The sequence below is a fragment of the Barbus barbus genome (genome assembly GCF_936440315.1).
Source record: "Barbus barbus genome assembly, chromosome: 1".
NCBI lineage: Eukaryota > Metazoa > Chordata > Actinopteri > Cypriniformes > Cyprinidae > Barbus > Barbus barbus.
The window spans coordinates 45,626,966-45,649,223 of NC_136729.1; the positions used below are offsets into that span (position 1 = coordinate 45,626,966).

Here is a 22,258-nt window from a genome sequence, read left to right on the forward strand (position 1 = left end):
CAAATATTATGCTATCCTATCAATTTAAAAAAAACTGACCTTATGACTGGTTTTGTGGTGCAGGGTCACATATTCCCTGAAAGCAGAATGAGAGTTTTGCTGATTTTGAGTCCGATGTTCTTGTGTTTTAACGACTGTCTCGCTCTCCTGATTCTCTCAGCGGTCGTGCAGAAGGTGAACGGTCTGATTGAGAACGCAGAGTACGGACGCCTGTTTGCTGTAGTTCATTTTGCCAGCCGTCAGTGGAAAGTGACCAATGAAGACCTGATCCTCATCGAAAACCACATTGATGCGGCGTGTGGCGACAGGATAAGAATGGAGAAGGTTTTCTCTTCCACTCAAACACTGCATTCAGATCCTCATACAGATGCACACAGATCACTGTACAGCTGTCTGGACTGCAGATGCAAAGATTCAGGGATGGGGTTTCTGTATTTTCTGACCTCAGGGGGATGATCCATGGAAATGTTTTTGGGTGGGGGTACGCGTGTCATCATCGTTATCCAAATGGCCAGCTGGGTCTTTAAACAATTTTAAGGCCATTCCACGATTTAAAGGCACAATATGTAAGCTTTTTAGGGCTGCAACGATTCCTCTCTTCTATTTGAGTATTACATTTTAAAAAATCCTTGACTGCATTTTGCCCGTGTCGCGTAATCGGCAAAATACTGGAAGTGGTGCATTCCACATATTAAACCCATTTCAAAATCATATCAAAGCATAATGCTATTAAGAATTCACAAATGCTACAATTTAATTATTTAAATATATGCGATGCAGGTTTAATATACACGTTTTGATGTCCACATATTGAAGAAATTACTGTGACTGTAGCTTTAATATCATAAAGAAATGGCCAAATATCAAAGATTATGTAGATATTGAATTAAATGTCAATATTAAACAAGGATTAGATTGCGCAGTGTAAAACAATCGTCAGGCCATTGGCGACCTCTGCATTGGTTATAATACGTAATGTACGTTAGCTCTTGTTTATAATACATTGTTTTTTAACAGATTTGTTCAATAAAACAGGCTTTATTTGAGCTAATTATTATTGCCTCATCATTGCTATTGTATATGTATTTTAAGTCATTTTAAAGACTGTTGTTCGCTTAGGTCTATTTTTATTACTTTATTACTCGATTGATTGTCATAATAATCAACAGATTGTAAATCCATTACGGCTGTCGCCAATAAAATGAAAATTAAATAAAGTGTTAAATTAAATTTAGATCTGCTCAATGTTGCACCATGATTTATTAATTTAGGTGTTTTTACAGTGTTGTGCATTATAACTAGTGATCGACCGATATTGATTTTTTATAACCGATACCGATACCAATTATTTGCATGTCTATGTGCCCGATAACCGATATGCAGAACCGATATTTATTTACTGTTATAAAGTATAGTCCATACTTCACTTTGGTTTTTCCTCCTTTCAGTCATCTTAACAAAAAATGTTTTGAGAATTAGCAGTCTTTCATGCAGGGCTCTAGACTCATTCTTCCCACTGATCTCACAGTTGCGCACGAGCACATAATTTGGTTGCAATTTGTTTTTGCTACAACATTTGATTAATCAATGCATGCTGATGAACTTTTATCATAGTTTATAGTTATATGGTAACGAAAGTTTTCAACATTCAACTCGTTCTTTTTCATCTGTATTATTTGTGATTTAAATTTTGTGAACAGGAATTCCTTTTTTCGTGCGCTTTTTACTTTCAAATTTGCAATCTTGGTGTCACATTTTACAAGAAAAGATCATTGTCTGTTTTGCTTATATCTATACACCTTTAACTTTTTAAGACTAAAACAAAAGATGGATTCATTGTTATTCTTAATTAAAAAGCGCAACAACAATAAAACAGTACGTTGACAATGACAAACTCTTACATAACATTTATCAACAAAAACGAATAAGACGAGGCATGGCATAGGACACACCACATGCTGTACTATATACCTAGTATATTACAGAATGTTTAGCAAACTCTGAGGAAGCAAATAAATATTAATATATATATTTTTTTAATTAAGGAAAGCCTCCATAGCATAACCTGAGGTAAACAGCAAAGATAACAAGCTTCTCAAAACGAAAACAAAAAGAAAAGTAAAACTAAACTGGCTGTAGCTGACAGGACTTGCATGTTTTTTCTACAAGAATACCACCACGTTCACCTTCTCTGGTTTAAGAAGCGGTCTTTTACTTTAGTTTGAAAACAAATCCATCCGTTGCGCTCCATTCGCGACGCGCACCTTCACGCTCGTGCTGACGCGCCGAGTATAAACCAGGCTCTACCCACGAAGCGCTCGCGCTGAAAGCCCCTCTTTTCACGTGATCAGTGAAATCTGACTCCTGCTATAATGTGCTGCGGCTGGCAGCGCGCGCTGTATGAAGCAGACGCTTTGGAGCAGCGCAGACCTGGCACTCCTACAAATGCGACCACGTCAAATTTTAACTCGCAAACAATTACCATTTTGGTCGCAGTCTAGAGCCCTGTCATGTTCAATTTAATCTTCGTATTACAACAATAAAAAACATTTTATTTATAAAAAGCTTTAGTAGCAACACTAATATTAGCAGTAAGCAAAATGAACATAGAAAGTCTAATGTTTTCAAATGGAGAAAATAAAGGAAAGGAGTCATATCAACTTCATTTTTAACTACAGTTTTAGTAGGTTTATAAGCTGTTTAATAGGATAAAGAGTGAAGAATAATTCACTGGATAATGTTAATTCACAGAATAATATTCTCTGGAATATTGGAATATAACAAGCATTGTATTTTATTGCATTTCTCAACTGGCATGCTCTAAATTATGCTGCTGACAGCGCGGTTTATCTGTGCCTTTACACAGAACTAGGCTACTCAAACTGCGATCGATCGCGGAGATAATAAATAATTTATTTCCATAGAGTTGTATTAATTTAGATGTTTATAAACGAAATAATGGTTATATAGTAAGTGTTAATACAATTTAGGGTGCTTCAAAAAAGTGAATCTTGTTAAAAGTTACATGCGGTGTCCGTGCTGAGCATTTCTTGAACATCAACACGCTGAGTGAACTGCAATATGAAAGCGGCTTCACGAGACTAATGATGAGCATATAGACAACAGAGAGAGAATTACATTCAATGCTTTTCTTTCCAACATGCAATCATTCATGGCTGTATTATTTAATTCATGCAAAATTACGTCTTTATTGGGAGAGGACTTGACGGATTATCTATGTGACTCCGACTTCACGAGACTAATAGACCACAGAGAGAATTAAATTCTGCGCTTTTATTTCCACCATGTGCTAATTCATGGCTGTGTTATTTCAGGCAAAGTTATAGCCTATCTTTATAGGGACAGGGCTTGACAGAGTATCTTATTTATCATATTTCTTAGAGCCAAGTTGCATTTAAACTATATATCAGGCATTTATGTAATACATCTGATTTGTGCATTAATGCCTGTAATATTAAATAGTTTACTAACTACAGCAAATCAAGTACCTGCACGCCGTTGCTGTCTCGTCTCCCCTCAGATGCGCTGCAATTGCGATCCTGCGCGCAATTCTGAAAACGTCCACAAGATGGCGGTGTTTATCGGGGAATCCGATATTACAAAACCGATATTCGATTATGGAAAAATGCTTAAATATCGGGAAAAATATCGGTAAATCGATATATCGGTCGATCTCTAATTATAACCAATCACACACGAGTCTGTTGAGCTTATGAATGCAGTGGCCAATCAGATGAGTGTTTGTTTCCGCCCACTGACTGAATTCTCTCATCATAAACCACAAAGTGCAGATGTGTTAATATGAGCATGAGATTAATTCATATAACCGTGTATAGACAGCTTTACTGATTATAAGGGGAGTGTTTTGAGAGTGCTTAAACTCTAGACTTAAGTCAGTCATAATGTTCTTATGTATAATTTATTCTCTGTTTGAATAACGGTGGAAGGTACAGGTAATAAAAAATATAATTCATTACCTCATCCGTGATCATCATAGCGTCATAAAGCTTCGGCTTTGTTATTGTTTTGTAAATGCCGCGAAAACTCCCATATTGTGCCTTTAATGGCTTGAAACAATGCAAATACTTGACAATAACTGACAACTATAAATCACATTGGAACAAATATACTAAAGCTGCTAAATGCTGTTTTCAAAAATTAGTATTAGCATTGTTTTTGACTCATCACATGCCTGAAGATTATTCCAGTCACACATCATTCATTATTTGGCTGATACTGAGAAATAATTTAACAAATATATTATGCGTAATACAAGAAGTTAATATGCAAAACATATGGCATTTTTTAAGGTTTGTACAAGTGCACGGTCTCCATGGCATTACTCCTGAACTTAGTAAATACATGTTTTGTTTCCTAAATTATTTTTTATAGTTTTGTTACCTTCTATTTGCATGCAGCACGGGATATAATATTTGTATAATAATCAAAGTTTTCATGCTCGTGCTTCTTTGCAGGTGCTGTTAGTTGGAGGAAATGATTTCACTCTTGTTGGAAAACCACTTCTCAGGTAAGAAACGAATATGAGGTTTATATAGGTCTGATGTTATGATGGATTGTGGATTTATATAGACGTGGTACAATGGACACACAAATTTGGTGCATCTACATTTAAAACAAATGCATCTCTTTTTTTTATTGTTCTCGAAGAGTCACTTTTATGCATTGATAGGTTCTAGTTGAAGATCTGATGACACTTTATCTTTCTGTCAGTTATTCTCTGTGGTAATTGACTGCATGTTATATTATATTCCTCTAATATCTGCTTTGATCACGTCAAATCAGCCGTGATTTAGTACAAGTTCACGCTACAGTCATTGAGAAGACCGAATCCTGGCCAATGGTTCACATGAGATTCTGGAAGAGACATCGATTCCAAAGAAAGAGAAGTATGAGGAATTATAAATCCACAATCAGTCTCTCGTTGTTTGAAGTTTTTACCAGTGCATTCATTCAACTGTCCTCCCCCCCCACAGTCATTATTCAGCCGCAGACCGTATTAAGGATCAACACCATTGATGTTTCACCAAAACTGGTTTAACCTGCTGACAATGTGGTGCATTTTCCAGTAGAAATGTGCCGTAATCAGGGATGATTTTTGAGACCATGTAAATAAATCAAGTTTTCAGATCATCTTAAGCTTGAGCAGTGAGCTGCTGTGTATTATTGTATGTAATGGTCTGTTGTATGTCACAAATGTTTGTTTCATACAGATGGAACGAATCCTTGAGTCTGTTGAGCTATTAAGACACCGCATGATCCGATGATCATTAGTGATGACAAAATGAAGCAGTGAGCATATAATTCAATAGACCTTCATCAGGCTAGATGCCATTTGAATTCTAAAGTGAGTCGAGCAGCTGTGAATTCTGCTTATTTTATCAGATAATGTCTAACTGGATAACACAGATGAGGTTTTGGCATGTAAACTGTGACTGTATCTGGATGTTGTCGACTTAAGCCACGTGTACATGCATTGAACAAAACTGGCGTTTTGAGCGTCTGCGTGGTGACTAATTGAAACGTCTCTGATTGGCCGTCACGTTCACGTGCTTAACTCTGATTGGCTGTCACGTTCACATGCTCAACTCTGATTGGCTAAAAGCAACAGCAAGTAAAAAATAAAATTTTGACATGGTGTAAGTATAACTGAATGCTGTGTAATTGACTCTTTTCATGACTTTATAATTTAGTTATTTTTAATGTAAATGCGTCGTTTAACTTGAATGTGCAGGAATTCCGGCATCATTTGCTTCCAGTTATTTTTAGCTGTACAAAAACAGCCTTATTCTGCTTAACTGCAAGGTGGTATTTGTTATATTAATGTAATATCATAGACACGCGGGCTTTGTTATTCTTCTAATTAGGCTACTTACAGCTAATGAACTGGAGTCTCGCACATTCACAGAAAACAGCTTACTTGCGCAATATAAAGGTGATTAATTGTAATATTTTTCCATTTAATTATGCAAAACCTATAAAATTTTAAAGGATCTGGTCTGATATCTGTATAGAAAAACTTTGAAAATATTGGAAACTTTTGTAAACATTACAGAATGAGTGATGATAGGATCTAATTAATTAAATATTGTTTGACCACGATTAAAAATGATTTAATTTAATATCATGCTGTGAAGTGAAACAACAACAAACCCCAGGTTGCTGGCACCCTCTGCATAAAGAAACCTTTCTGAGTATTGATTTAAATTTTACATATGATTCATGAGACTTTCACAGAAATAAGCAATCTTAACATCTGGAAAACAAAATGTAAATATTTAAACGTATCATCTGCATTAAATATATTTTGTAGTATGTTGGTATCTAAATAAAGCAAGTGAGCTACAAATGTGCCTTGATGAACAAGCCTTTTAGGAGCACATCTTTTATACATATTTTGTTCATACTGATGTAATAAGGTCTTGCTTTCACAAGAAATACCTCCAATAAAGCCAAAAGCAGATCTTCCAAAGTCATTTACCTTGTAGCTTTAACAGCAACTCTGGCACTGTTGTATTTATTATTTTGTTAACTATTTCCATTGCACTTATAAGAGGAAATGTCATGATCCAAAAAGAATACTGAAAGTCCTAAAACATTTTCTGATCAGCTGTTAATGACTTCTATTAATATGATAAAATTGCCTTAATTATAACTCCTTTGTAGCTATTTATAGATCTGTTTTTAATTTGGTGACTAACTGCGTAACAAAGGAGTCCTATTTTAGGATTTCAAATTAATAGTACTTATGAACTTCACTTTACAGGCTTGCTTTAGGAGTGAATTATGCTGGTATACCTGTAAAATGCAAAAGACATCAATACATCACAAACAGCTGAAATGGCAGAATTGTTTTGTCTCATTAAGCTGGTTACCATTACTAATATTTTATGAGAATGTATGGTTTTCTATGAAAAAATATCCTCTATGAAGCCTGAAGTGCAGCGCAGCAGCAAGAGCAGAGAAACGGATGAAAGCCTCATCCAAAGCATCCTAAATCCTCAATATACCAGAAAATAATTTCAGCCTTTTATATATATATATATATATTTCATTCAGTTCTTCTTTTGTGCATCAGTCTGACGAATTCTGATCAGGTCATGTGCATCACGTTATAACCCTCAGTCACTCTTCATCTCGTTTGGTCCTTTTTGTCAGATATATTAGTCTTTGATTATATACATATATTATTATTTCTCATATACTCATGTAGCATAGTCGTAATATACACTGCTGTGTTGTAGTCGGAGCTTATTCCAGGTAGATGTCTTCTGTTGGACACGAGACCTCCACAAACTCTTTATAGTACAAATGGAAAGCTTTCCTGTTAAAGAAGACAGAGAATACACTAATAAACACTTTCTGAGCCAATAAAAAATATTACAATTAAATAATTGATCATAGAAGTGTGCAGTTTATTACAGATGCATTATATTGTAGGACTAGATGAGTAAAGTGTGTACACAAACATTAATGTTGGCTTGACAAAGCCTTGTTTGAAATAACTTTAAAAAGCTTATAGTTTACTGGTGGTTACTACACTTTTACTATAATAAACCCATGGTTAATTTTCATAACACATTTCTAGCATGATTTAGCACATTGCTAGCATGTCTTAGCATGCTGCTAGCATGATTTAACATGTTGTGAGCATGTTTTAAAAGAAATACTCTATATGTGTTATTGTACAAAAGTTTTGATGCCCCTCAGTGAAAGTCGATGGGATTTATTAGTAGTTTTGATCATCCGTTTAATGAAAAATGGAAGTCCGTTCAAATAGAAATGATAGCAACCCGAGTCAGACCAGTCTGGAGGTCTGAGCCGAGGTTGGTGGTTGTAGCTTCAAACCTTCAGGAGGAGATACATACTGACTAAATTTAGTCTCAGAAGAAAAAGCTTAACTGGTAGATCAGCATACTCAAGCTTCTTCAAGCCAGCATAAAACCCAGACTGACCTCACAGACTCTGCAAGCGGTTTGGTGGAGTCCTCAGACACAAAGACGTGACAGGCGAACCTCTCATCCGCTGGATGTTTGGTAATAAAGCCAAAATACCTGTGGAGATACCAGATGTTAAATAAAACCCACAGAACTAATGCATTAACTATGGTTTAAAAGTTTGGGGTCGGTACAATTAAAAAAAAAAAATTTGAAAGAAGACTCAATGGTCACGAGGCTCCATTTTTTTTTATAATATTTCACAACTTTACAGTTTTTACAAAAAAAAAGATTATTACAATTTGAAATAACCATTTTCTATGTGAATATATGTTCAAATGTAATTTATTTCTGTGCTCAAAGCTGTATTTTCAGCATCATTACTCCAGTCTTCAGTGTCACATGATCTTCATAAATCATTCTAATATACTGATTTGCTGCTAAAGAAACATTTATTTTCATTATAAGTGTCGAGCTGCTTCGTATTTTTGTGGAAACCGTGATGCATTTTATTTTTCAGGTTTCTTTGATGAACATTTATTTGAAATATAAATCTTATGTAACATGATAAATGTCTGTCACATTTGAACAATTTAATGCATCCTTAATTGCTGAATAAAAGTATTAATTTATTTCCAAAAAACCTTTCTGACCCCAAACCTTTGAACTGTAGTGATGATGCAAATTAATAATAATAAAACCATCATCACTGTCAGTAAAAATGGGAAGGTTGCTGGTAAATGCTTGACTTACTTCTTGTTTCTGGGATGATAGCCGCAAAATGAGATGTTTTTCAAATGGAAAAAGTGACTATATTGGCTGCTCTGTGGAAACACATTCATAACACAATTAGACAGCATGTTCTCAAGCCTACAGCCTCCGTTCACTAATTACTGGGACACATACTGAATATTTTTTTTTAAGTCGTTTCAATCCATTTTTTTTTTTTTTCAGCCCAGTTCATCTGTACTGTTTGATTTCATTATACAGCTAAATATTCAACAAACAACAGCATTACTTGAGTCTTAATGTTTAAGTCTTGAGAATTTAAATACAGCACGGAGAGGAGATGCTTGATGCAAAAACATGCTTGAAGACGATAATAAAACAAAACATTTCTAATGCAGCAGACGAATGTGCGTGTGGCTTTACCATGTCCAAATCATCCTGCACCGTGAGTTTGAGTCCCTTCACGTTTATCTCGAGGACGCAGGATGAGGGAGGATTGTAATGCACCGTCAGTCTCCTGTTCATCGCAATCTGGAGTCAATCATAAACTATCGTCAGTCTAATGAGGAATATATGAAGACCATCATTCAGAAGGTGTTTTATCTTACATGTGCTTAACCCAAGTGTGTGTGCTGATTCCCTCACTACAATCAAATAACACAAATTTAAGATTTATGTATTAGAATTTATATAACTGTATATATGATATTTATTCAAATAGCTTAGAATCAGTATAAATCTGTTCATTGTTTAACTGAATTACATTTATACAGTTATTGCGTATTTAAAACACATTCAGTTTATATTAGTACTATTACAGAAATCTGACCCGTTTCATTTAATTATGACAGACACATGCTTTAAAACTGTGTAATCCAAATTGGTGGAAATTTTATATGCAATTCAAATACATAAATCTTTCATTTAGGCCTAAATATTTTTTGAGTGTACATAATCAACATTTTAAACAAAGAATGGTGAATTTTGCCCATCGCAAATTTCACATGAAACCTTTTTACTGTAAGAAATGCAGTTTTATTTTGTTCGTTTAAAATATGAAGTGAAATGTGATGTAAATCTTATCCAGACCTTTTGCATCGCTGCACACAAAACATCATTGCCTTTGTGATTCTGCACTTGAACCGAACCGAGGAATTTCATCGAATATTTCTCCATCCATTCAGAACTTTTTGCTAATGAGAACAAGATATATAGACCAGAGATATAAAGATATAGAGACCATACAAACAGTTATGATTTAAGTCATTAAAAGCCAAGTCACAATTGTTTCTATAGTGCTCATGAAATGAATACAATTTCAGCTGTAAAGCAGCTCTGAAAAGATGACAGTGTCATTACTCAGCTCACTTTAGTCCAATGTAGTTTCATTTTAATTCAATAACAGAGTTATTATTGCAAAGTTCATTAGCTATGAAGTGAACTCAGAAAGCAACTCTACAGAAGACAATCGTGTCATTATTTGAAACACAGTGAACTGAATCTCCAGCTCTTACCATTGAAAGTAAGCTCTTGCTCCTTGAAGACCTCAGTGGCGTAATAAGCAGGAAAGATGCCGTGTGCTCCGGTTCTCATGTTGTGGCCCTCGTACCAGTAATCCTCGTCCTGCAGCTCCACCAGCAGAGGGTCGTTGACCTCCAGCTCCAGCTCGTCATCATGACGAGGGACAAACCTGTCAAAAACACCTCCATCAGGCCAGGACATCCTTGCTTTTCTATCTGGTTTGTTCTCAGATGGTGAGATTTGTCTTATTTTGGTCCCAGTGACTTACTATTACTAATATAATGAACAAGATACTCAACTTGTATAACTTAAAACATTAAACAAACAAATCTTTTTTTTTTTTTTATATTAACCAGTTTGTATTTTTGCTAATCACTGACACATTTGGGTTATAAAGCAGCATTACTGAGTAATTTCCTCATATCCACCTTTTTAAAATAGTGGTTTGGTCTTTCTGACATCATATTTAAAGGAGTGACACAATTAAAAACAATAATAATATTTGACTACAAACATTTACTTTAAATGTTCACTCCTGGATAAAAGCATCAGCTAAATGACTAAATGTAATGTAAAATAATAAACAGAGGTATCTTTTGATCAGACGTTCCTCCATTATCTATATACATTGAATTACATGAATTTCTCAGCATGTGAACTTACGGGCTTTCAGACTAATGGGGATGAAATAGTGTAGCTACTCATACATTGCAAGGCTAAATTCACACATTTAGGAATTGATATTGCTGAAACTTTAGCAGCTCATTGCCTATTCAAATGATATGTTTGTTTGTTTTCTGTCACATATGGTGTCGTTTCCTGAGAATGACCCAGTATCCACTGTTAACAGTAACACATGTGTTTCAGTCTGTTTCACCTGTACACGGCTCTGTGCGTCTGTTCTCTCTCTTCTCCGTTAATTATGCAGGAAAACAAGCCAAAAGATTCTGTACCTAAATGCCAAAGCAAAGAGTTTGTTTCAGCCTGTCATACAAACACATTCACATCAGTACAGTGCATTATATCAATATACAGTGCATTCTAATTACGGTCCAATACTGATCTATTCTTACACAACTTCTCATCACTCTTAGTATTTTCTAATTGACATACTAATTGAAGATTTGATACAATTGCAAAATACACCTAGGGAAGCAATCTATGCTGAACAAACTTAACTAAAAGCTAAAAGGGGTTATTAAGGGCTTTTAGGACTATACAAAAACTGTACTTTGCATTTTTTTTTTAAATGTGTATATTGTGATGATATATTCTTATTGGTCTTTTTTTTTTTTTTAGAGCATTGTAATATATATGTTTATAAATATAACCACCCCTAATTCTACTCAAAGATTTATACTGCTTAAAACAATTTCAACCAGTATGTTGTTTTAACCGATATATTGCCCACCCCTTGTAATGATGGCTGCATGTGTAATGGTAATAATAATTTAACTTGGTTGATATTGTAACTGAGCTGATTGCCTCCTAAACCAGCTCTCCAGCAAGATCATAGAAAGTTAATTTAGATTTGAACATGACCAAACGTGGTAAGGATCCAGTGGGTAAATTGTTTACTTTGTAACAGATCCATCTTGTAACCGTCTCCTCTTAAGTGACATTTAGCCTGTATTTTCACTAACCTTTCTCACATTAACACCACACTTGACCTCAGTAAGAACACAAAATCTGCTGATGTGGTTGTTGGATAGTGTGACTTGAGCAAAAAGAGTGATTTTTCACTATTTTGAGCTCATAATTTGTAATACTTTGTTTTGTTTTAGTAGTGTAGATTCGTTTCTCATCCAAAGCTTTTTGGGAAGGCAGTGCCCCCTTGACATCCAGTAATCCCAGGACTACATAAACAAACTGTGACCTGATGAAAGCACGGTGAGCCATGTCACATCACGACTGCCAAAAACAACTGCAACCAGAGTACTGCTCATGTGGAACTATTAAGCACACTCATCATCATTCAGTGTCAGCAAAGCATGCAGAAAACCTTTTCACATGCAGAAAAGTTTTAGTATCTATAGATTTCATTGAAAGAGAACAGGTCAAAAGTTTGGAATTATTAAAAAATTGTAATGTTTTTGAAAGAAGTCTTTTATATTCTGCTAGGCTGCATTTATTTGATAAAAAATACAAAATAATTGTGAAATAATAGTACCATTCAAAATAGCTTTTTTCTATGTGAATATATGTTGAAATGTAATTTACTGCTGTGATCAAAGCAGAATTTTCTGCATCATTACTCCAGTCTTCAGTGTCAAATGATTGTTCAGAAATCATTCTAATATGCTGATTTGCTGCTCAGTTACTATTAGTGCTCGAGTATCAATAAAGATCCTTATCATTAATGTCGAAAATTAATAATATTTGTGTGGAAACCATGATTTTTTTTTTCAGGATTCTGTGATTAATTATAAAAGCTCAAAAGAACAACATTTATTCAAAATAGAAATCTTTTGTAAGATTTTTTTTGTAACATCCTTCTCTTCACTCTCGGAGGCAGAAGTCGCCAAACTCATCCTTTCTAATCATCATACTACTTGTCCACTTGATCCTATTCCATCTCATCTTCTTCAAGACATTTCTCCTGCAGTTGTACCTGCTCTCACTCACATCATTAACACATCCCTTCACACTGGTGTTTTTCCCTCAGCATTTAGACAGGCTCGTATAACCCCACTACTTAAGAAAGGTCCTTCAAGGTATCTTGGAGAGGTGAGGTGTCCAATTCGAAACATCTAACTACTGGGGTGCCTCAGGGCTCGGTTCTTGGACCACTTCTCTTTTCTGTCTGCATGGCATCACTAGGTTCTTTCATTCATAAACATGGCTTTTCATATCACTGCTATGCTGATGACACTCAACTCTACCTTTCAATCCATCCTGATGATCCGACGATAGCTGCTTACATCTCAGCATGTCTAACAGACATTTCTTGCTGGATGAGGGACCATGACCTTCAGCTCAACCTTGCCAAGACAGAACTGCTAGTAGTTTCAGCCAACCCATCACTTCATCACAATTTCACCATTCAGTTAGGCACATCAACCATAACTATATAATTGATGATAAGCTGAATTTCTCAGACCACATTGCTAAAACTGCCCTGTCCTGCAGATTTGCTTTATACAACATCATCTTTCTTTCTGAACATGCTTCACAACTCCTTGTTCAAGCTCTTGTTCTGTCCAGGCTGGACTACTGCAATGCTCTCTTGGCAGGTCTTCCAGCCAGTTCTATCCAGAACGCGGCAGCAAGATACATTTTTAATGAGCCGAAAAGAATGCACGTCACACCTCTGTTTATCAATTTGCACTGGCTACCAATAGCTGCTCGCATGCATAAAATTCAAGGAATTAATGTTTGCCTACAAAACCACCACTGGTTCTGCACCCCTTTACCTAAATTTATTACTTCAGACTTAGTACCCTTTAGAAGCTTGCATTCTGCAAGTGAACAACGCATTATTGTTCATCCCAAAGAGGCACAATATCACTTTCACTGACTTTTACATTAAATGTTCCCTACTGGTGGAATGACCTGCCCAACTCTATCCGAGCAGCTGAGTCCTTAGCCATCTTCAAGAACCGGCTAAAAACACATCTCTTCCATCTTTATTTGACCCTCTAACTCTAAAATTTTAAAAATAAACTTTTGAATAGTAGTGTATCACAGTTTCCACTGACAAATGAGCAGCACAACTGTTTTCAACATTGATAATAATCAGAAATGATTCTTGAGCAGCAAATCAGTATATTGGAATGATTTCTAAAGGATCATGTGACACTGAAGACTGGAGTAATGATGCTGAACATTTTACTTTACATGACAGCAATAATTTATATTTTACAATATATTCACATAGCAGTTCTTTTAAATTGTAATAACATTTAACAATTTTACTGTTTTTATTGTATTTTTGATCAAATAAATGCAGCCTTGGTGAGTGGAAGAGACTTCTTTCTTTTTAAAAACACACACACAAAAAGAATTCCAAACTTTTTACTTATAGTGTTCAAATGCTAAAAATATATAAAAGTGCACTCACTGGAGGAGCGTGAGCAGCCTTTCATGAAAACGTTAACAAATTTCCGAGAAAACTGCATGTCGGCCTCAGGCGTGGAGTCCTCTGACAGACACGTCGAAGCATCCCGTTTACTCCCACTTTGTTTTCTTCCCCTGTCTTCATTCTCGTTCTCATCTTCCTCATCCTCTTTCTCACAAGCACACTCGTATGGAGAGGAGACACAGTTATCGTAGACGGTGGCTGAGTCGCTGTCATCACTGTATCCTCGATAACACTCTTTCAAGCTGATGAGTTCCAGCTGATCGTGCTCGTCCACGACCAGCGTGTATTTGACCGAATCGTACGAAAGTCCGCTCGCGTCCGAGTTGCTCATGGAGGTCCGCAGCATACCCGACGAACTCTCTTGGTGGGACCGAAACCTCACACATTTACAGAAAATAACTAACTTAGGTATTGCAAAATATGGTGGACACTTTATTATTATTATTAAGGCATCGAGTTCAACAACTGAACACATTATTAGTGTTGATACAGCCTTTAGAAAGAAAGAAGGGAAAAAACACCAACCAAAACCAAAAGATAAAGCAGAATAAAACAGGAAAAAAATAAATAAGGGTCTTATTCTATCAACAAAAACAAGTTCAAAGCATATAATTCAAAGCATTTCTCCGCGTTTTTATTCATCGTGTAATGAAGAGACTGCAAATATCTTCAGTTTGGTGCACAGAAGTTATTTTCTGTGTCCTGCAACCTTGAAAGAGTGTTAAAAGTACTTGATAAATTAAAGAATAACATAAAAGCAGAGACAGTATGTAGTTGATGAAGATTTCAAACTTCAAGGTTATTTCAGGAACCACAAAATCTGTCAAATATTCATGTGTTTGTGTTTTTTTTAACAAAATCAAATGACATGTATATGACAAACATGATATAAACAATTACACACTAAAGGGGCTGGATACAAATACAAATGTATATAACAATATTAAAGCATTTACAAAGTTTCAGCATTAACTCGTTAACATTCATGAGATATCTATCCACATTACATTATTATAACTCTTGAACACAGGCCTAAGATTAAAAAACAATTATCAGATTATTTCATTTCATAAAATTAAAGTATTTAGTTACAGAAGTTTGAGTTTAAAGAAATCAGATTTATCATCTAAACGTGCTTTTCTTTGCTGTTCTCTACAAATAATACATATTTCCATCAAACTAAATGATTATCAGTATTTTGTACAATAAAATCACAGACATTTTGCCCAAATATTTTACAAAAGGGCAATGCCTGAACAGTTTCAACTGAAATCAATATCAGATTTAAATTTGACCAGATAATATGTGGCTGTAAACCCAGTGTATGATCTTGAATGAATCCGTCTCGAGTCGCTGAGTATATTTGGATTAATAGCCAACAATACATTGTTTGGGTCAAACTTATACATTTCTCTTTTATGCCAAAAATCATTAGGGTATTAAGATCATGTTCCATGAAGATATTTTATAAATTTCTTACAGTAAATATATCAAAACTTCATTTTTGATTAGTAATATGCATTGCTAAGAGCTTCATTTGAACAACTTTAAAGGAGATTTTCTCAATATTTAGATTTTTTTGCTCCCTCAGATTCCAGATTTTCAAATAGTTGTCTCTCAGCCAAATATTGTCCGATCATAACAAACCATACATCAATGGAAAGATTATTATTCAGATGATGTATGAATCTCAATTTGAACAATTGACCCTTCTGGCTGGTTTTGTGCTGCAGGGTCATGTTGAGTTATTTGAAAGCAGCACGGTTGGCGGGAATGCAGCTTCTGTGTTGGTGTGTGGGCCGCCATTAAAACAACAGAAGAAGAAGAAGTCCAGCAGGAACCTTTGCATCGAGCTCATGTTTCCGTCGGAAGGTATTTTCCCGCCCTTCCCTCACACTGCTTCCGGGCCCGGCGCTCACCGAAGAGATGACTTTGAATCTGAGGAACATTTTGCGGCGTTTATCACAAAACACGGAGAAACGTCTGTATGACTTTATATATATATATATATATATATATATATATATATATATATATGTATATGTGTGTGTGAGTGTGTGAGAGACAGTGTCTGTCTCTGTGTGTGTGTGTGTGAGAGAGAGAGAGAGAGAGAGAGAGACTGTGTTTGTGTGTGTGTGTGTGTGTGAGAGAGAGAGAGAGAGTGTGTGTGTGTGTGTGAGAGAGAGAGAGAGAGAGAGTGTGTGTGTGTGTGTGTGAGAGAGAGAGAGAGAGAGTGTGTGTGTGTGTGTGAGTGAGAGAGAGAGAGAGAGAGAGTGTGTGTGTGTGAGAGAGAGAGAGAGTGTGTGTGTGTGTGTGAGTGAGAGAGAGAGAGAGAGTGTGTGTGTGTGTGTGTGTGAGAGAGAGAGAGAGAGAGTGTGTGTGTGTGAGAGAGAGAGAGTGTGTGTGTGTGTGTGTGAGAGAGAGAGAGAGAGAGAGTGTGTGTGTGTGTGTGAGAGAGAGAGAGAGTGTGTGTGTGTGAGAGAGAGAGAGAGACTGTTTGTGTGTGTGTGTGTGTGAGAGAGAGAGAGAGTGTGTGAGAGAGAGTGTGTGTGTGAGAGAGAGAGAGAGAGAGTGTGTGTGTGTGTGTGTGAGAGAGAGAGAGAGAGAGAGAGAGAGAGTGTGTGTGTGTGTGTGAGAGAGAGAGAGAGACTGTGTTTGTGTGTGTGTGTGTGAGAGAGAGAGAGAGTGTGTGTGTGTGTGTGAGAGAGAGAGAGAGAGAGAGAGAGAGAGTGTGTGTGTGTGTGTGTGTGTGAGAGAGAGAGAGACTGTGTTTGTGTGTGTGTGTGTGAGAGAGAGAGAGAGTGTGTGTGTGTGTGTGAGAGAGAGAGAGAGTGTGTATGTGTGAGAGAGAGAGAGAGTGTGTGTGTGTGTGTGAGAGAGAGAGAGAGAGAGAGAGAGTGTGTGTGTGTGTGTGTGAGAGAGAGAGAGAGAGACTGTGTGTGTGTGTGTGTGTGAGAGAGAGAGAGACTGTGTTTGTGTGTGTGTGTGTGAGAGAGAGAGAGAGTGTGTGTGTGTGTGTGAGAGAGAGAGAGAGTGTGTATGTGTGAGAGAGAGAGAGAGTGTGTGTGTGTGTGTGAGAGAGAGAGAGAGAGAGAGAGAGTGTGTGTGTGTGTGTGTGAGAGAGAGAGAGAGAGACTCACACACACACATTTATACAACAGCTGAATAAATAATCTTTCCATTGATGTATGGTTTGTTATGATCGGACAATATTCGTCTGAAGATACTTACAACTATTAGAAAATCTGGAATCTGAGGGTGCAAAGAAAATCTAAATATTGAGAAAATCGCCTTTAAAGTTGTTCAAATGAAGTTCTTAGCAATGCATATTACTAATCAAAAATGAATTTTTGATATATTTATGGCAGGAAATTAAAAAAATGTCTTCATGGAACATGATCTTTACTTAATATCCTAATGATTTTTGACATTAAAGAAAAATGGATAATTTTGACCCATTCATGTATTGCTGGATATTAATACAAATATACCCGTGTTACTGATGACTGGTTTAGTGCTGCAGGGTCTCTGTGTGTGTGTGTGTCTCTGTGTCTGGCTGAATAGTCTCTGTCATGTGTTGCAGGTTTGCTTCCTGCACTGAAGCGCTTCCAGAGCTCCAGCAGCATCATTTATCCCGCCAGGTAAACAATATCTTGTAGTGTGCATGTGTGTGTTGGTCTCTTTTGAGATCCCTAAATGTATAACATAAGCCTTTTCAGCTGTTGCTCTGCTGGTGCATCTGAAATACACTAGAAAATGATGGAGAAAATGTACCAACAGCACCACTGTAGCCTGTTTCTGCTAAAGATTTTTTCATTGTGATAGGATTAAAAAAAAAACAATAATTGTATCCGGTCCTATACTTTTATTTATGGAAGTGTATCTGCAATAGGTTAAATAATAAAATAAAACGGGTAATTGCAACTTTCCATCTCACAATTCTGACTTTATCACAATTGCAAGATGTAAACTCAGAATTGCTACAAGTTCCGGTGACCCTTTTTATTTAATTATGTTTTTAAAATTAGTGATGGAAAATAATCTTTTATAGATATTTGTTATTAGTAGCTCTGTTTTTTTTTTTCAGGCTCAGTCTGTATACCTCAATGAATATTTAAATTTTTCACACTTGTTGATGACATGTAGTAGTTGCCGTGTTCGTATATATCTTGTTGAGCTGTTCTAGTGTTAAGTATTTATTATGCTCACCTAGTTGAATGTGCTGTCACAGTTATGTACCACAGACGTCACTCTCTAGACCGCCGTGGCCTGAACTACCTGCATTTGATCCCGCAGACGAGGAAAAACAGCATCGAGGCAAGTGATCTAGTCTGAGATAAAATGTGAAAATTGCGCTAGAATCATTGTTTTGCTCTTAAATGATGTATTTGACACCTGGTCAGTAGCTTTCTCAAAAAGCATTTATATTCTGAAAAGCAGCCGTATTTTTGGCATATCATAAATATAATGAATTGGCTCCTAGTTGAATAACTGCACAGTAAAAATCAATTAACAGGGTGCCATGAGTTTATAAAAAGCCCTTTAAAAAACACGCCTTAAATTCTGAAACTGCATTACAAAAAGTCTTAATTATTGTTAACAACAATTAATTATTAAAGTTTTGAGGCGCTTTTAAACCATAAAGCTTTTTGCAAAACACTTTTTTTTATATAGCTATCTTTATATATTATTGTTGTTTTTTTGTTTTCTAAATTGTCTTGCATTGTTATTAATTTTAGCATTAGAAGGTCTTGCATTTCATTCCGTCGTTCTGTATATGTGACCCTGGAGCACAAAACCAGTCTGAAGTCGCTGGGGTATATTTGTAGCAATAGCCAACAATACATTGTTTGGGTCAAAATTATAGATTTTTCTTTTATGCCAAAAATCATTAGGATATTAAGTAAAGATCATGTTCCATGAAGATATTTAGTAAATTTCCTACCGTAAATATATCAAAACTTAATTTTTGATTGGTAATATGCATTAAGAACTTCATTTGGACGACTTTAATGGCGATTTTCTCAATATTTTAATTTTTTCGCAACATCAGGTTCCAGATTTTCAAATAGTTGTATCTCGGCCAAATATTATGCTATCCTATCAATTTAAAAAAAATTACCCTTATGACTGGTTTTGTGGTGCAGGGTCACATATTCCCTGAAAGCAGAATGAGAGAGTTTTGCTGATTTTGAGTCCGATGTTCTTGTGTTTTAATGACTGTCTCGCTCTCCTGATTCTCACAGCGGTCGTGCAGAAGGTGAACGGTCTGATTGAGAACGCAGAGTACGGACGCTTGTTTGCTGTAGTTCATTTTGCCAGCCGTCAGTGGAAAGTGACCAATGAAGACCTGATCCTCATCGAAAACCACATTGATGCGGCGTGTGGCGACAGGATAAGAATGGAGAAGGTTTTCTCTTCCACTCAAACACTGCATTCAGATCCTCATACAGATGCACACAGATCACTGTACAGCTGTCTGGACTGCAGATGCAAAGATTCAGGGATGGGGTTTCTGTATTTTCTGACCTCAGGGGGATGATCCATGGAAATGTTTTTGGGTGGGGGTACGCGTGTCATCATCGTTATCCAAATGGCCAGCTGGGTCCTTAAACAATTTTAAGGCCATTCCACGATTTAAAGGCACAATATGTGAGCTTTTTAGGGCTGCAACGATTCCTCTCTTCTATTTGAGTATTACATTTTTAAAAATCCTCGACTGCATTTTGCCCGTGTCGCGTAATCGGCAAAATACTGGAAGTGGTGCATTCCACATATTAAACCCATTTCAAAATCATATCAAAGCATAATGATATTAAGAATTCACAAATGCTACAATTTAATTATTTAAATATATGCGATGCAGGTTTAATATACACGTTTTGATGTCCACATATTGAAGAAATTACTGTGACTGTAGCTTTTCTATAATAAAGAAATGGCCAAATATCAAATATTACGTAGATATTGAATGCAGCTTTACTGATTATAAGGGGAGTGTTTTGAGAGTGCTTAAACTCTAGACTTAAGTCAGTCATAATGTTCTTTGCACACTTTCTCTGTATAATGTATTCGGTGGAAGGTACAGGTAATAAAAAATATAATTCATTACCTCATCCGTGATCATCATAGCGTCATAAAGCTTCAGCTTTGTTATTGTTTTGTAAATGCGGCGAAAACTCCCATATTGTGCCTTTAATGGCTTGAAACAATGCAAATACTTGACAATAACTGACAACTATAAGTCACATTGGAATAAATGTACTAAAGCTGCTAAATGCTGTTTTCAAAAATTAGCATTAGCATTGTTTTTGACTCATCACATGCCTGAAGATTATTCCAGTCACATATCATTCATTATTTGGCTGATACTGAGAAATAATTTAACAAATATATTATGCTTAATACAAGAAGTTAATATGCAAAACATGGCATTTTACAAGGTTTGTACAAGTGCACGGTCTCCATGGCATTACTCCTGAACTTAGTAAATGTTTTGTTTCCTAAATTATTTTTTATAGTTTTGTTACCTTCTATTTGCATGCAGCACGGGATATAATATTTGTATAATAATCAAAGTTTTCATGCTCATGCTTCTTTGCAGGTGCTGTTAGTTGGAGGAAATGATTTCACTCTTGTTGGAAAACCACTTCTCAGGTAAGAAACGAATATGAGGTTTATATAGGTCTGATGTTATGATGGATTGTGGATTTATATAGACGTGGTACAATGGACACACAAATTTGGTGCATCTACATTTAAAACAAATGCATCTCTTTTTTTTATTGTTCTCGAAGAGTCACTTTTATGCATTGATAGGTTCTAGTTGAAGATCTGATGACACTTTATCTTTCTGTCAGTTATTCTCTGTGGTAATTGACTGCATGTTATATTATATTCCTCTAATATCTGCTTTGATCACGTCAAATCAGCCGTGATTTAGTACAAGTTCACGCTACAGTCATTGAGAAGACCGAATCCTGGCCAATGGTTCACATGAGATTCTGGAAGAGACATCGATTCCAAAGAAAGAGAAGTATGAGGAATTATAAATCCACAATCAGTCTCTCGTTGTTTGAAGTTTTTACCAGTGCATTCATTCAACTTTCCTGCCCCCCCCACAGTCATTATTCAGCCGCAGACCGTATTAAGGATCAACACCATTGATGTTTCACCAAAACTGGTTTAACCTGCTGACAATGTGGTGCATTTTCCAGTAGAAATGTGCCATAATCAGGGATGATTTTTGAGACCATGTAAATAAATCAAGTTTTCAGATCATCTTAGGCTTGAGCAGTGAGCTGCTGTGTATTATTGTATGTAACGGTCTGTTGTATGTCACAAATGTTTGTTTCATACAGATGGACCGAATCCTTGAGTCTGTTGAGCTATTAAGACACCGCATGATCCGATGATCATTAGTGATGACAAAATGAAGTTTTGTGAAGCAGTGAGCATATAATTCAATAGACCTTCATCAGGCTAGATGCCATTTGAATTCTAAAGTGAGTCGAGCAGCTGTGAATTCTGCTTATTTTATCAGATAATGTCTAACTGGATAACACAGATGAGGTTTTGGCACGTAAACTGTGACTGTATCTGGATGTTGTCGACTTAAGCCACGTGTACATGCATTGAACAAAACTGGCGTTTTGAGCGTCTGCGTGGTGACTAATTGAAACGTCTCTGATTGGCCGTCACGTTCACATGCTCAACTCTGATTGGCTAAAAGCAACCGCAAGTAAAAAATAAAATTTTGACATGGTGTAAGTATAATTGAATGCTGTGTAATTGACTCTTTTCATGACTTTATAATTTTAATGTAAATGCATCGTTTAACTTGAATGTGCAGGAAGTCCGGCATCATTTGCTTCCAGTTATTTTTAGCTGTACAAAAGCAGCCTTATTCTGCTTAACTGCAAGGTGGTATTTGTTATATTATTTTAATGTA

The 22,258-nt window shown here is 36.0% G+C and overlaps 3 protein-coding genes across 3 annotated transcripts in view; 2 read left to right on the forward strand and 1 right to left on the reverse strand.

Moving 5' to 3' along the window:
* LOC306866665 (large ribosomal subunit protein bL21m-like) overlaps positions 1-6,803 on the forward strand; it is a 9,735-nt gene extending 2,932 nt beyond the window's left edge. Inside the window, exons 4-7 of the mRNA XM_079411944.1 lie at positions 161-324; positions 4,497-4,549; positions 4,825-4,928; positions 5,016-6,803. Coding sequence (XP_079268070.1) covers positions 161-324; positions 4,497-4,549; positions 4,825-4,928; positions 5,016-5,080 — 386 coding nt within the window. The 3' untranslated portion in view covers positions 5,081-6,803. The remainder of the gene's footprint in view (positions 1-160; positions 325-4,496; positions 4,550-4,824; positions 4,929-5,015) is intronic.
* Positions 6,804-7,290: 487 nt separating this feature from the next.
* Positions 7,291-16,046, reverse strand: LOC306870463 (C-Jun-amino-terminal kinase-interacting protein 1-like; the record flags this gene model as incomplete). Its single annotated transcript, XM_079417760.1, has 9 exons — positions 7,291-7,363; positions 7,995-8,093; positions 8,730-8,800; positions 9,129-9,236; positions 9,795-9,898; positions 10,220-10,395; positions 11,104-11,179; positions 14,287-14,667; positions 16,016-16,046. The coding sequence occupies 9 exons, from the start codon at positions 16,044-16,046 to the stop codon at positions 7,291-7,293; spliced, it is 1,119 nt and encodes a 372-aa protein (XP_079273886.1).
* A 91-nt stretch (positions 16,047-16,137) lies between these two features.
* LOC306869603 (large ribosomal subunit protein bL21m-like) lies at positions 16,138-22,080 on the forward strand. Its single transcript, XM_079416401.1, has 7 exons — positions 16,138-16,288; positions 17,891-17,948; positions 18,539-18,624; positions 19,554-19,717; positions 20,912-20,964; positions 21,240-21,343; positions 21,432-22,080. Exons 1-7 carry the CDS (start codon positions 16,234-16,236, stop codon positions 21,494-21,496), a joined length of 585 nt encoding a protein of 194 aa, XP_079272527.1. The 5' UTR covers positions 16,138-16,233; the 3' UTR covers positions 21,497-22,080.
* Positions 22,081-22,258: the final 178 nt, after the last annotated feature.